The 16,023-nt window shown below is 40.0% G+C and overlaps 1 protein-coding gene across 1 annotated transcript in view; it reads right to left on the minus strand.

Moving 5' to 3' along the window:
* LOC118219848 (hemicentin-1-like) overlaps positions 1 to 16,023 on the minus strand; it is a 508,226-nt gene that overhangs the window by 479,772 nt on the left and 12,431 nt on the right. Inside the window, exons 10-14 of the mRNA XM_035403310.1 lie at positions 15,472 to 15,773; positions 14,200 to 14,539; positions 13,307 to 13,582; positions 6,662 to 6,685; positions 6,041 to 6,298 (exon numbers count right to left, since the gene is read on the minus strand). Coding sequence (XP_035259201.1) covers positions 6,041 to 6,298; positions 6,662 to 6,685; positions 13,307 to 13,582; positions 14,200 to 14,539; positions 15,472 to 15,773 — 1,200 coding nt within the window. The remainder of the gene's footprint in view (positions 1 to 6,040; positions 6,299 to 6,661; positions 6,686 to 13,306; positions 13,583 to 14,199; positions 14,540 to 15,471; positions 15,774 to 16,023) is intronic.

Raw genomic sequence — 16,023 nt, forward strand, 5'->3', positions numbered from 1 at the left:
CTCTGAAATCGCAGAGTATCCTAACCCAAACACAGCTGCAGGAAGCTGCAACGGTTACCATGTGCGTCTGCATTTTAGTGCCATGCTCGTCTCTCCTCTGCTCGAGATACAGACGGAGCTGCAGTTTGGAGACGCTCGCGTGGTTTCTGTACTCTGATCACGTGCTCATGAAGGGAAGCTAATGAGCCGCAGCGTCTGCTATATTGGTACTTTAATTTTTTTTTTCTAGAGGAGGTAATCAGAGAAGTATGACATGCCTGTGTATTTTATAGCTGTTCTGCAGCTTTCCCCCTGTGTGTGGCAGGAAAATAACAGTGTGTGCATACGCCAGAGTACATGTGTGATGCAGCACTTTCTTCCTCTGGAGAAATGTGAAAGTCTGTATGTTTGTGTTTATAGTCAGGTAAACATCTAGGTGTCCATTCCATGTCAGGGAGCTTATAAAAAACAAAGGTTATCTCAATAAGTTATTATTTAAGTGCGTTATATCAACGTTTATTGTGCTGTATACATTTTATTGATTCCTATTAGAAATGTTTCATAACATGCATTAATGACTGCAGCACTGTTTCAATCCTGAGGTCTCCTGTACACGAGCATTATACATCAGCCCTGAGCCAGGAGTGACCGCTGTCCATTGAGCACCACGCGCTGCCAGAGTACTGCAAATATCATTCAGCACCACGTCACAGCAGTCTCACTCCGTAAACATGCAAGACTGAAGCTGCGATTTCTGTATTGCTCATTTCATCAGTGATGCGCCAATTGTAGCCCAATCTGTTCCCAAAAAACACCTTGTTTGCTCACCCAGGCCGAAGGTGCAATCTCTGACAGTCTTTAGGGGGCACCCAGCACGAGGTCAACAGAACCTTAGGGCTCTTATAACTATATGATCCTTATGTAGGCATTTGAACGGATACTGCTTTAAAGCAACATCGGTTCAGAAAGGACAGCAAATGTGATGAACTTCCAAAGACACTGCTATTATGTTAGCATGAGCGATAGCACAGTATAATGAGTAGAACTGGTCTTGTAACCCAAAGGTCACAGGTTTGATTCCTGTGTAGGACACAGCCGTTGTACCCTTGAGCAAGGTACCTAGCCTGCATTGTTTCAGTATAAGTGCAGCTGTATAAATGGATCCAATGTAGATGCAATGTAAAAGTTGTGTAAGTCGCTCTGGATAACAGTGTCTGCTAAATGCCGGTAATGTAAATCACTTGTAGCCTACTTCCTCAAAAACGCTTGTCAAGCCAACAGCCTATCCCTTCATTGCCCTGGCCAATTTGTGCTGAACAGTTATTTAAGATCAAATTAAATGCAGCTATTCGCATTTTTTAATTATGATTGTCATGGTTTTGTGTTTGTCTGCTTTTCCGTTTTTGGGCTGCCAGATGGCGGCACAGTTTGTAGTTCTGTTCCTTTTCCCTATTTAATTGTATTATTGTTTTCAATTATTCTATTATTGTTTTTTGGTTATCTCGTTTTCCCTTCCCTCTCTGTGGTCTGATTGTGCATTGTGCCCTCCTGTGACTCGTTAGTGTCATGTCTATTTAAGTTCTTTGCTTCCCTGACTCGGGTGCTGGTTCCTTGTGTTTCCACATGTTTTTCTGCCTCTGTGTTTCTGCCCATGAGTTCCTGCCCTGCCCGAGTTCTGTTCTGTATGTTTTTCTTCTTGCGATTTTTGGATTTTCTGTTTTCTGTTTCTTTGTATTTTTCTTTTGTGTTGTTGGGAATTGCCCTGCGAGGCATTTCTTGGTTTCCTGCATTTGTTCCTTAGTTTTGGTAATTAAAGTCTTTGTGTAAATTTTCCTTTTGGAGTTCTTGGATTTTTTTACTCAGCATTTGGGTCCATTCCCTCGCCAGTCCTGACAATAATGGCCTATTTATTTTTCATATGTGATTACTCTTTGTTATCATCGAAAACTCCATTATGCAAAGACAGAAATACCACAACTAATAACATTTTTAATGACGATTTGCTATTACAAGCAATATCAAAATGACAATGTAGTCAAAAAAATATGGTGGAATCAGCATAATATAGCATCAGAGAGACAAATGCCAGCTTTAGCCTACTTATTTATTAATATTTATTTGTCACGATTCATCACCACGAAGAATGAGCACAAGAAAGTTATGACTGGTAAATTGTTATTACAGTAGAAGTATTAACAGTAATTATATAAAAATAATATAATAAAAACAATCGATCCCTCAGCTTCTCTCTCCACATTCAGCTCACCATTCCTGCTCGGGTTTTCCTTCTCACACTTCGATTAGATTGTATTGTTCACCACAGTGGAAGGTGGTATAACTGACCTACTGGGGATGTTACATTACACGTATGTTTATTTTTCCATCTATTTCTTATGTTAAAATAAAGAAGGAACAAAAACACACTTTAAAGTCCATTTAATTTAATACTAATACAAGCAGACACATGAAATGCATGTTGAACATGTTGCAGAGTCTCAGTTGTTTAGGTTGTATGTAAGCTTGCAGCGAGTTTACTACATAATATATAAAGTTCAGCGTAGGACCTGAAGCAAACATACAGCAATCAAAGCTGACTAACTTAGAGAAACATCACAAGTGCAGCTCTGGTGAATCAGAACCTCACATATATTATACAGATCCTGCACTCTAAAGGAAACAACACATTGAAAAATAATCCTGAGCTCTCAAACGTTCTTCATTCCACATGAGCACACTGATCCAGCTTCTGTGTGAAGGTTTTATAAGTCAACTTCCACATTCTCTTCATTCTGGTATAGTGGGAAAACAGTCAGCTGTATCATATATTCTAATCCACATAACTATGATACGTTAAAATCTCCAAGCTTAATAAATGCTGCACCCCTGACCACAAAAATGTGAAATGTGTTGAAACAGATATTTTCTGAATAAAAAAACGCTTTCTGTCCGCACATTTAAACTTAGCGATTGATTTTTTTTAAATAACGTAGTGTTAAGTTTCCTTTTATTTCAGGATTTCTAAGTCAACAAATTGAATGTTTTCGTGTAGTGATTTGAAACCATAATGAGGCAAAATTATTCACATTGCCATGCCTATATACAAACACAAATAAAACGATCGGTTGACATGGCTGTCAACCAATCGGAATTAAATATTTGTCCAAGCCATAGTATAAATTGTTATACTGTTTGTTGATCCTATGTATGGTAAGTGAATGGAAGCAATGTAAATATTTTAAGGATAAAGTTTTATTTGAAAGCGTACCTGAGACTCACCTGCAACAGTCAGAGTGATGGAGTCGCTGCGCTGTGATGTCACATTTCTCCCCTCCAGCCTCCCCTCACACCAGTACTGCCCCTGGTCAGATCCAGCAGCCCCAGTGATGTTTACACTGTACTCTTTAGTGAGAGATGTGGCTGTCTGGTTATGGTCTCTGTACCAGAAATGTGTCCAGTTGCTGTAGGAGTCCACCTCACACCTCAGGGTGACGGTCGCTCCACTGTACAGTGGGCGCCATTTTGGCTCTTCAGTCAGAGAGGCATTAGGCAGGGCTGTGGAAAGGACACAGACTGGGTCACAGTTTCTTCTGTCAGAATGTACATGTGACTGAGGAGGAAACAGTTGTGTATGAAATGTAATGAAAAAGAACCTGGCAGAAAGGTACATTGTCTTTGAATTAATAGACAGGCCTCCACAAAAAAATTAATTATTATTATTATATTTGAAGAATTTAACCAAAAGCAATTTGTGTATGCAAAAAAATTTACAGAATTATTTAATGTTAGCATTATTTGAATATCATTGAACTTAGGACAATTATACAAAGCCTCCAGCACTGCTGAATTCATTAGTATCCCAATAACATGTCTGAAATTTACAGAGAGTGGTGCAATAAAAAAAAAAATCCAGTGAGTGGCAGTTCTGTGGATGAAAACACCTTATTAATGAGGGCTTCGGAGAAGAATGGGCAGACTCATTCAAGCTAGCAGAAAGGCCACAAATGGTCAAATAACAGCTATTTACAACAGTGCTGCGCAGAAGGACATCTCTGAATACACAACCCAAAATTAAACAATTGAAGAATGGATAAATGTCTGGTCTGACGAATCTCAATTTCTGCTACTACACATACGTAGATGGTAGGGTCTGAATTTGGCAAAACAGGATGAAGCCATACTGCATAAAAATCCCATCCTGCTTTGTGTCAGCAATAACAGCTGTTAGTGGAAGTGTAATGGTGTGGGCAATTGTTTTGTGGCACACACATTAGACCCCTTAATACCAACTGAGCATCAATTGAGTGCCAGAACATACTTAAGCATTGTAGCGGACCATGTGCATCCCTTTATGACCACAGTCTACCTTTGTTCAAGATGATACTTCCAACAGGTAATGTGCCATGTCACAAATCACACGTCACCTGCAGCTGGTTCCACAAACAAGACGGCGACTTCATTTTAATCCAATGACCTGCACAGTCCCCAGATCTGAATCCAATAGAGCATGTGACATATCCAAATTGAAAGTGTACCTGAGACTCACCTGCAACAGTCAGATTTATGGAGTCGCTGCGCTGTGATGTCACTTTTCTCCCCTCCAGCCTCCCCTCACACCAGTACTGCCCCTGGTCAGACCCAGCAGCACCAGGGATGGTGAGTCTGTTACCAGTTACACTGTGACCAGCAGTCTGAGACACAGCCATCTGGGCCTGGTCTTTGTACCAGAAATATATCCAGTTGCTGTAGGAGTCCACCTCACACCTCAGGGTGACGGTCTCTCCATTGTACAGTGGGCGCCATTTTGGCTTTACAGTCAGAGTGGCTTTAGGCAGTGCTGTAGAAACAAACAGACTGGGTCACAGTTCACAGTGTCATGCCAGTATTTTTATGACTATGGAGAAACCAAATCACCCTAAATGAAGGACAAAATCCAGGGCAGCTGCATTCCTATTTTCAATGATATTAAGAGAAGATATTCAAAAATCAGAAATGAAAAAATCTCTAATCCTGATTGTAGTGGCACAAGAATTAAACTAAGGAACAGGACCCCAGAATCATCACAGCAGTTGGACCTAGTGCATAATGGGAATGTGCCAATTTTGCAACTGTAGTAACTGTACTCTGTGTACAAATCAGCATTCACATGATATCTGTATGTGGGTGGGGTAACTATACTCTATGGGGTAACTATACTATACCAGACTGGGTAACCCCCCTGTGTGTGTAACAGCAGCAGCTCTGAGGGTGTACCAGCCTTTAGATATTCTGGAAATATGGGCAATGTCATGTGATCCAGTTCCTTTTTACCAGTAATATTCCCAGCCTGCTGAGGTCTCTCTAACCTTACAAGAAAGACTGACATGTTCTCTTGCATACAACTGCCTGTGTGGAGAGACAGTCAGGACAGGCGGGGTATCTCTATAACAGAGAGAACAGATTGAATCTCTCCCCCAGGTTCCTAATAATGGCATCATCAAACATACAGTGCAAACTGGCTTTAATCTGTGATACAGTAGAACATGGTTCGCTTATCCATGTACTGTGAAAGCATGTGACTATCTCAGAACGGATGTGGGCGAGGCTGTGAAGACGGACAGAAAGTGTCACAGCTCTAACTGCTCATTACATTACATTACAGGCATTAGCAGATGCTCCTACCCAGAGCAATTTACACAACTTGTACATACAACTTTGCTCGTGGAGTGTAGACATGACTACAGAGGGACAGGCATGCTCTGATTGGGGTTGAAACAAAGAGCTAAAGCATTAGATTCTCTCATTCTATCATAACAGATAGAAAAGGCTACGTTCCATGGATTAAAACACACAGAAGCTCAAATATTAACAATACAAACAGTGTGACAGTCAAACTCAACTCAATTGGTGGTATACCCAGCCCATTTAAGTGAAAATAAGTTAATTTTATATTTGCCTGTAATAAATGAACTGGTACAGGAAGCACAATGTGCACTGGGGATGATTGAATAAATGTGTCAAATATGGTCTCTCTGTGGGATGAGTGAGACCATCAGTTTTCAGCTGCTGACCAGTTTTGACTCACCTGACACCTTCAGTCTGACAGGATCACTGCTGGATTCAGCAGCACAGTAGTATGCACCACTGTGGGCTTCAGTAACAGGTGCGATGGTGTAGATGTTTTCATGGGATGTGTGCTTTGTCACAAGACTATTTGATTCATTTCTGTACCATACGAATCCATGATGTTTGAATGGCTGTCCCGAACACCTGAGAGTGACGGTCTCTCCAGTGAAGAACAGGGGCCAGTTAGGCTGCAGAGTCAGTACATCCTTTGGGCTCCCTGTACAAACAATGAATGCACTATATCAGTACATGTGTTTAAATACTCATGACATGTTTATAGTGTCCTGATTAATGCTGTGGCTTCATTAGATTAACAGTAAAAATCTGATTCTGTTTGTGATCTCTGTAGCACCCCCTACTGTAGGACATGCCTTGAGTCTCACAGAATAATATTTCTACATCACCGTCCACATATGCAGTCAAATTAATCACATCATAATGCTGTGAGAGAGTCTTATTGTGACGCATGACATTCTGTTATCAATCATAAGTTTCATTAAACTGTCTGAATAAAATTTTTCTTTGATAAATTATCAGGTAACAGAAGGTGGGGTTTGTTTTAAAATCTAGTAACACTCACCCAGTCTTGTCATTAGACTCAGCACTGTAAAAAAAAAAAAAAAGAAAGACAGGAATCATTGACATCATCATCGAAATGGCCAAAGAAATGCAATAAGTGCAAGAAAAATACAAAACCATAAATATGTTCCAAATAAAGCCTAAATACATCCCCATCATTGCTGTTTGATTTCAAGATGTCATCCATGCAGTACTTTGGAAGTTGGGTAAACTCAGGTGCACCAGTCAGTGTTTGAGTTCGGCAATGATCAGTTTGAATGGAGAGTATATCTGTTTGTGGGAGTATATTTGAAACCTTTACATGTTCTGTTCAAAAATACACAGAAAGTTTTGGTTAAAAAGCCAGTTACATATCACCACTGTCATATTATTGTGTGCAATTGTTTTACCTTTTATCATGTAATTTATTGATTTATTATTTTATTTGTAGTACAATATGCTGCATTGGTACCTTTTGCGATTATTTATATTTTTTATTTTACTGCTAGAGTGTATTGATGCGCACCAACCTTTTTATTCAAATTACAAATTGCTGCTTGTACATATTTTTTGTAAATTTTCCCACTTTCCCACCTGCCAAGGGACTACTGATGAAATTTAGTTATCAAGATAATTCTGGGGCTGTTACTAACTGTCCAATGTCTCTTTCAAATATCAAATAAATAAAATTGCATTGCTTCTTTCAAAAAAATTGGTTAGTGATCATTCAAGGTATGTTATCTACTGAAGCAAAAGCATACTTCTTCACTCATTCTTTTCTTCTTTTCCCATAACGCAGGTCATTCCAATGCAGCCCAAATGCTGTAGAGCATTTTAGTATTAGTGAGGTCAAATCATACTTATTTATTTAAGCATAACTTAACAAATGTGTTGTTGTTTTTTGTTTCAATCAAATGCAAATTTCTTTACAAAAACATACTTGTCTGTTAAAAACCTTTACACTATAAAACTGATTTGGTAGTACTCACAGATAAATGTGACCCCTCTGTTTGCCTGCATGATTCAAGAGGAAGTTTAGTGCTTCAACTTCAGTGGTCAAAAGAGCCATAAAAATAACCCCTGGCCTTTTATATATACTGTACATCACCGCTAATGCATTCTTTTCTTATCTGCTTGTGTGAACAGCAAGTTGTGAAAAAATTTTCACAGAACCTCCCACCCTTCTACTTCATCACTGCTTTACCTTCCGCTTTTCTGTAACTAAAATCAACTAAATTTAAATATATATCTGTAGAAGATCACTCTTACATTTCCAGTCTACTGACAAGATGCCACCAACAACATAAGCCAGAAAACACACAGGCACTCACAGTGCCAAACAGAGAATAAACTATCCAAACTTGTATGTGAGATGTGTAGGCTACAGACAACTCTAAGTACCTGTATGAGTTGTACTGCAGTTGATGACAGAGGAATCCTGTGAGGAGCTGTGAAGGAGAACCCTAAAACTACGGTCAGTGATGTCACCAGCGGTCTCCAGAGGGCAGGGGTAAAAATATAGCAAGCCGCAAAATGCAGAAGACTCGGAGAGCAGAATTATAGAGGCTAAACAGCAAAATGCAAAACCTCACATCAACGTCAAGAATCAAAATGCCAGATTAGAATTTGCCAAAAACTAGAAGAGCCAGAAGAGTTTTGAAACAGTTTTATGAACAGATGAGACAAAAATAAATAAATAAATAAAAACCAAAGCAATGGAAAGCTGAAAGTGTGGAGGATAGAACTTCTGCTTTTTAATTTTAATTTTTTTTTAAACTTTTACACAGCTGAAAATAGGGGGACTCAACACAAAAACAGCAGTTTCTGAGAAATGGTAACACACATACCATGATATTAAAAGCTGACTGTACTTTTGTCTCATATTCAAATCCAATTACTGTAAGCACAGAGCAAAAGTAACCAATTTCCAGCTACTATTACAACACTTTTGGGGGGCTCTGTTCGTGAGAGCAAAAATAAGGAAGTAGGTCCTGCACAGCAAACCAGCTTTATGTTTTCTTCTCTTCTATTTTTATAAACTAAAGAAAAATGTGGAACTTCACTTGTTATTGCAGGGAATCAGAGTGACTTTAGGGCATCACTTTGCTTAAATGCGCTGGTTGTCTGTGAAATGAAACACTGCATGGTCTAAAAAACCCAACTGTGCCAGAGCTGACTGTGAATGTTGGACCCGCAGGACAGCTCATAATTAGCTAGAGTGAAGCCCTGGGAGTATGTGTTTGGCTACTGTGCTGTCCAGAGGCTGTAGTGTGGTCCACAGAAAGGCGGCTTCAGTTTGTGAGGAGTACCGTCCCATCACAACATAGCAGCTCCTCTGATTGGTCAGACTCAATAGTCAAGCAGCAGACTGGTTGCATTCATTTGAAAAGATGGGGATGCTTGTCTGTGCACTAAAAAACGTACACAAGATTGAGGTGCTAGTCTGTGTGCTTACAAATTTACACAGGATGGGGTGCATTAAAGTTCCAGTGCATGTCCCTCTGACATTTACTTGAAAAGAGAAGCTATTGTAAAACCATTTGGCCAGCAGGTGGGGCACTTGAGCAATAAAATAATCCATTGAGTTAAAAAAATAAATAAATACTGTACTAATTTGGCTCCTGACTAATCTTTAGGGTACACTCTACTATACAAAGTTTTCTACTATCCGGCACCACGGATTCCCTGATGGTGATGGAGAGTAGAGATCCTACTATAATGACCTCTGCAAAAACAATGCCCAACAATGGGGAGCCATAGGAGCCAGTCAAAGCCCAACATCTGGCCACCATGCTCCGTCAGCCCAGAGACAGTCTAACTGGCTCCACCCTTCTTGCATATGCAGACTTCATGGCTGCTTGGCCACAGAATCAGTTGTGTTCTGTCTGTTTCTCCAGGCTTGGGAGCTGATTTTTGAGATCACCAAATCTCATATTCAACCATACAATCACACCGTCATACCAACAGGCTCTTTGGAAATACTGCACAAACAAAGGCCTTAGTGAGAGCAATTGTGTAAATCAATTGTCTGGTTCGACCAAAATTGAGCATTTTGGTCATGAACAGAAACTTGGCAAAGTAAGAGTCAACTGCCTCTGAAATCATATGGTAACCACACTATTTCTGCAACTTAAACCCTAAAGTTTATTATGTAACTCTGTTTGAATGCTAAATGATGAATGGAAAATTATTTACAGAAATATTATTCACAAATTGATCATGTTGCCTGAGGTGCAATTTGCAATAGAAATTTACATCACTCTAGCATGCCCAGCTGAACTACGCTGACCTGAAGAAAGCTGTGAAAGTTACACATTTAACTGTGACACTGAGAAGCTCTCAGAGTGGCTACCATCCCCTCTGAAATCACAGAGTATCCTAACCCAGACAGAGCTGCAGGAAGCTGCAACGGTTACCATGTGCGTCTGCATTTTTGTGCCATGCTCCTCTCTCCTCTGCTCGAGATACAGACGGAGCTGCAGGTTGGAGACGCTCGCGTGGTTTCTGTACTCTGATCACATGCTCATGAAGAGAAGCTAATGAGCCGCAGCGCCCGCTATATTGGTACTTTAATTTTTTTTTCTAGAGGAGGTAATCAGAGAAGTATGACATGCCTGTGTATTTTATAGCTGTTCTGCAGCTTCCCCCCCTGTGTGTGGCAGGAAAATAACAGTGTGTGCATACGCCAGAGCACATGTGTGATGCAGCACTTTCTTCCTCTGGAGAAATGTGAAAGTCCGTATGTTTGTGTTTATAGTCAGGTAAACAGCTAGGTGTCCATTCCATGTAAGGGAGCTTATAAAAAACAAAGGTTATCTCAATAAGTTATTATTTAAGTGTGTTATATCAACGTTTATTGTGTTGTATACATTTTATTGATTCTTATTAGAAATGTTTCATAACATGCATTATGCATCCTGAGGTCTCCTGTACGCGAGCATTATACATCAGCCCTGAACCAGGAGTGACCGCTGTCCATTGAGCACCACGCGTCAACAGAACCCTAGGGCACTTTAAAACTATATGATCCTTATGTAGGCATTTGAACGGATACTGCTTTAAAGCAACATTGGTTCAGAAAGTACAGCAAATGTAATGAACTTCCAAAGACACTGCTATTATGTTAGCATGAGCGATAGCACAGTATAATGAGTCGAACTGGTCTTGTAACCCAAAGGTCACAGGTTTGATTCCCGTGTAGGACACAGCCGTTGTACCCTTGAGCAAGGTACCTAGCCTCCATTGTTTCAGTATAGGTCCAGCTGTATAAATGGATCCAATGTAGTTGCAATGTAAAAGTTGTGTAAGTCGCTCTGGATCACAGTGTCTACTAAATGCCGGTAATTTAAGTCACTTGTAGTCTACTTCCTCAAAAATGCTTGCCAAGCCAACAGCCTATCCCTTCATTGCCCTGGCCAATTGATGCTGAACAATTATTTAAGATCAAATTAAATTCAGCTATTCTCATTTTTTATTTATGATGGCCTATTTATTTTTCATATGTGATTACACTTAGTTATCATCAAAAACTTCATCATGCAAGGACAGAAATACCGCAACTAATAACATTTTTAATGACCTGTGGGGATGCTACATTACACATACGTTTATTTTTTTTCATTTATTTCATATGTTAACAAAATAAAGAAGGAACAAAAAAGAACACACTTTAAAGTCCATTTAATGTAATACTAATAAAAGCAGACACATGAAATGCATGTTGAACATGTTGCAGAGTCTCAGCTGTTTAGGCTGTATGTAAGCTTGCGGCAATTTTACTACATAATATATAGAGTTCAACGTAGGACCTGAAACAAACACACAGCAATCAAAGCTGACTAACTTAGACAAAGATCCCAAGTGCAGCTCTGGTGAATCAGAACCTCAGATATATTATACAGATCCTGCACTCTAAAGGCACGACTGCTTCATTCCCAAAACTCACTGAGTGTCCCCATAACTGCACCCCCAATCAGGATTTCCCCTCCTGCAAGCTGAGAAGCATCACATTGAAAAATAATCCTGAGCTCTCAAATGTTCTTCATTTGACATGATCACACTGATCCAGCTTCTGTGTGAAGGTTTTATTAGTCAGCTTCCACATTCTCTTCAGTGAATTTGACAGCTGCTTCATTAGACGACCCTGCACATCAATAAACACGTATAAACACAACAGAGGGAGAGAACGGTGAGTGAGAATTAACAGTTCTGCAGCCTGAAATCTGAAACACATATTGTTTTTAGATGTGTTCCCCTATAAAATGACATCACCTGGTTTCCTGCAACATTTCAAACTATTCTCCACCTTCTCTTCCCTCCTCATACCTCCTCCACCCCCACCTCCCTCTTCCCTCTCCGCAGATGACTTTCTGGCCGCATTTGAAGGAAAGGTGGCTACAATCCGGAACTCCTTCGCCCATCCAGTGAGCACCCCAACCCCCCCCAAAAAAAAAAAAAAACCCCTTTCCTGTCACTTGTTACATGTTGCCCCATCCCAACACATCTTGGTAATTTGTATTTGTCCTAATACTGCAGCTTATTCTTCTGCCTAGTTGGCTTTGCAGATGTTAGGCCAGAATAGTGTTCACTGTTCTTGGCTAGAAATAGCTGTACAAAATAAGTATTGTACCTTACTGAACCCGTGTTTAGCAGTTGTCTACGACCATGGAATGCACTTCTTTGTATGTCGCTTTGGATAAAAGCGTCTGCCAAATGAATGTAATGTAATGTAATGTAATTTCACACACAGTATAATGGAGGCCAGCAGGAGAGGAGCATCTCCCAGACCGAATACCAGTCTACCTCTGGAGAGACACAGAGATGAGGGATATGTGGAGGATATAAACCTGTGCATATACAAGAATATATGGTGTGACAGGGTGGTAATCGGAACCCATGAAGTGGTTAATATCTCTTATACTATGTATAACAACTAAAATGCGTGGGAAAATTTAAATAAAAAGGTATTTTTAAAGACATTTTATTAATTACAAAACTAACCCCATTATGTACACATCTGCCACTTCACTAAATATGGTTTCTTTGGTAATGATAAACCAGTGCTTCTCTTTTCATATGTATGCGGAGTAGTCTCACTATCAGCCATCAAAAATATAAGAAAAGAGAAAAGACATTAAACAATGAAAAACAAAGTTCACAACTATTGTCATGATGCATTTAGCAACTGGTATAGTGGGAAGACAGTCAGCTGTATCATATATTCTAATCCACATAACTACGATACGTTAATATCTCCAAGCTTAATAAATGCTGCACCCCTGACCACAAAAATGTGAAATGTGTTGAAACTGAGATATTTTCTGGATAAAAAAACGCTTTCTATCTGCACAACTTAGCGATTGATTTTTTTAAATAACATGGTGTTAAGTTTCCTTTTATTTCAGGATTTCTAAGTCAACAAATTGAAAGTTTTCGCGCTGTGATTTAGAACCATAATGAGGCAAAATTACCCACATTGCCATGCCTATACACAAACACAAATAAAACGATTGGTTGACATGGCTGTCAACCAATCGGAATTAAATATTTGTCCAAGCTATATTATATATTGTTATACTGTTTGATGCTCCTATGTATGGTAAGTGAATGGAAAGCAATGCAAATATTTTAAGGATAAAGTTTTATATATAATTTGAAAGAGACTCACCTGCAACAGTCAGAGTGATGGAGTCGCTGCGCTGTGATGTCACATTTCTCCCCTCCAGCCTCCCCTCACACCAGTACTGCCCCTGGTCAGACCCAGCAGCCCCAGTGATGTTTACACTGTACTCTTTAGAGAGAGATGTGGCTGTCTGGTTATGGTCTCTGTACCAGAAATGTGTCCAGTTGCTGTAGGAGTCCACCTCACAGCTCAGTGTGACGGTCTCTCCATTGTACAGTGGGCGCCATTTTGGCTTCACGATCAGAGTGGCCTTAGGCAGGGCTGTGGAAAGGAGACAGACTGGGTCACAGTTTCTTCTGTCAGAATTTAGAGATGACTGAGGAGGAAACAGTTGTGCATAAATTGCAAGGAAAAATAACTAGAAATATAAATTTTAATTGACTCTATAGGTGGTCCTGCACAATATTCCATAAATATTAAAATTTTAAGCATTTCACCCAAAATAAATTATATATGTGAAATAATAATCCAAATATTTTTATTCTCTATAATGTGAGCATAAGCTGAGTTTCATTGAAATTTGGATAATTACACAAAGCCTCCAGCACTGCTGAATTCATCAGAATGCCAATAACATAATGGTGTGGAATGTTTTCATGACACACATTAGGCCCCATAATAACTGACCATCATTTGAGTGACGGAGATTACTTGAGTATCGTATCTGACCATGTGCATCCCTTTATGACTACAGTCTACCTGTATTCAAGTGGATATTTCCAGCAGGTAATGAGTATTTTCACAAAGCTCATGTCTCCTCTAGCTGGTTCAATAAACAAGATGATGACTTAATTTTATTCCAATGACATGCATAGGCCCAGATCTCAATCCAATAGAGCATGTGACATATCCAAATTGAAAGCCTACCTGAGACTCACCTGCAACAGTGATGGAGTCGCTGCATTGTGATGTCACATTTCTCCCCTCCAGCCTCCCCTCACACCAGTACTGCCCCTGGTCAGACCCAGCAGCACCAGAGATGGTGAGTCTGTTACCAGTTACACTGTGACCAGCAGTCTGAGACACAGCCATCTGGGTCTGGTCTTTGTACCAGAAATGTGTCCAGTTGCTGTAGGAGTCCACCTCACACCTCAGAATGATGGTCTCTCCACTGTACAGTGGAAACCATTTTGGCTCAACAGTCAGAGAGGCATTAGGCAGGGCTGTGGAAAGGAGACAGACTGGGTCACAGTTTCTTCTGTCAGAATGTAGAAGTGACTGAGGAGGAAACAGTTGTGTATTAAATGCAAGGGAAAAAGAACCATGTCAGAAAGATTAATTATCTTTGAGAAAATAGGTGGTCCTGCGCAATATTTCATAAAATATAAATATTTGAAGCATAACTTCAAAAGTAAATTATATATGTGAAATCATTCACAGAATATTTTTATTCTCCATAGTATGAGCATAAGTTGAATATCATTGAAATTAGGATAATTATACAAAATCACTAGCACAGCTGAGTTCATTAGAATCCCAATAACATGTATGAAATTTACAGAGAGTGGTGCAATAAACAAAAAAATCCAGTGAGTGGCAGTTCTGTGGGTGAAAACACCTTATTAATGACAGCGTGGGAGAAAATGGGCAGACTCATTCAAGCTAGCAGAAAGGCCACAAATGGTTAAATAACAGCTATTTACAACAGTGCTGCGCAGAAGGACATCTCTGAATACACAACCCAAAACTAAACAATTGAAGAATGTATAAATGTCTGGTCTGACAAATCTCAATTTCTGCTACCACACATACATAGATGGTAGGGTCTGAATTTGGCAAAACAATGAATCCATACTGCATAAAAATCCCATCCTTCTTTGTGTCAGCAGTAACAGCTGTTAGTGGTAGTGTAATGGTGTGGGCAATGTTTTTGTGGCACACACATTAGGCCCCTTAATACCAACTGAGCATCAATTGAGTGCCAGAACATACTTAAGCATTGTAGCAGACCATGTGCATCCCTTTATGACCACAGTCTACATTTTTTTCAAGTTGATACTTCCAGCAGGTAATGTGCCATGTCACAAAGCACGCGTTACCTGCAGCTGGTTCCACAAACAAGACGGCGACTTCATTTTACTCCAATGACTTGCACAGTCCCCGGATCTGAATCCAATAGAGCATGTGACATATCCAAATTGAAAGCGTACCTGAGACTCACCTGCAACAGTCAGATTGATGGAGTCGCTGCGCTGTGATGTCACTTTTCTCCCCTCCAGCCTCCCCTCACACCAGTACTGCCCCTGGTCAGACCCAACAGCACTAGGGATGGTGAGTCTGTTACCAGTTACACTGTGACCAGCAGTCTGAGACACAGCCATCTGGGCCTGGTCTTTGTACCAGGAATATATCCAGTTGCTGTAGGAGTCCACCTCACACCTCAGGGTGATGGTCTCTCCATTGTACAGTGGGCGCCATTTTGGCTCTACCGTCAGAGTGGCTTTAGGCAGGGCTGTGGATAGGAGACAGACTGGGTCATAGTTCTGTTGTCATGACAGTATTTTTATGACTATGGAAAAAACAAATCACCCTAAATGAAGGACAAAAACCAGGGCAGCTACATTCCTATTTTCAATGATTTTAAGAGAAGATATTCAAAAATAAGAAATGAAAAAGCTCTAATCCTGATCGTAATGGTACAAGAATTAAACTAAGAAACAGGGCCCCAGAATCATCACAGCAGTTGGACCCAGTGCATTATG

The sequence above is a fragment of the Anguilla anguilla genome, chromosome 2, assembly GCF_013347855.1.
Source record: "Anguilla anguilla isolate fAngAng1 chromosome 2, fAngAng1.pri, whole genome shotgun sequence".
Taxonomy (NCBI): domain Eukaryota; kingdom Metazoa; phylum Chordata; class Actinopteri; order Anguilliformes; family Anguillidae; genus Anguilla; species Anguilla anguilla.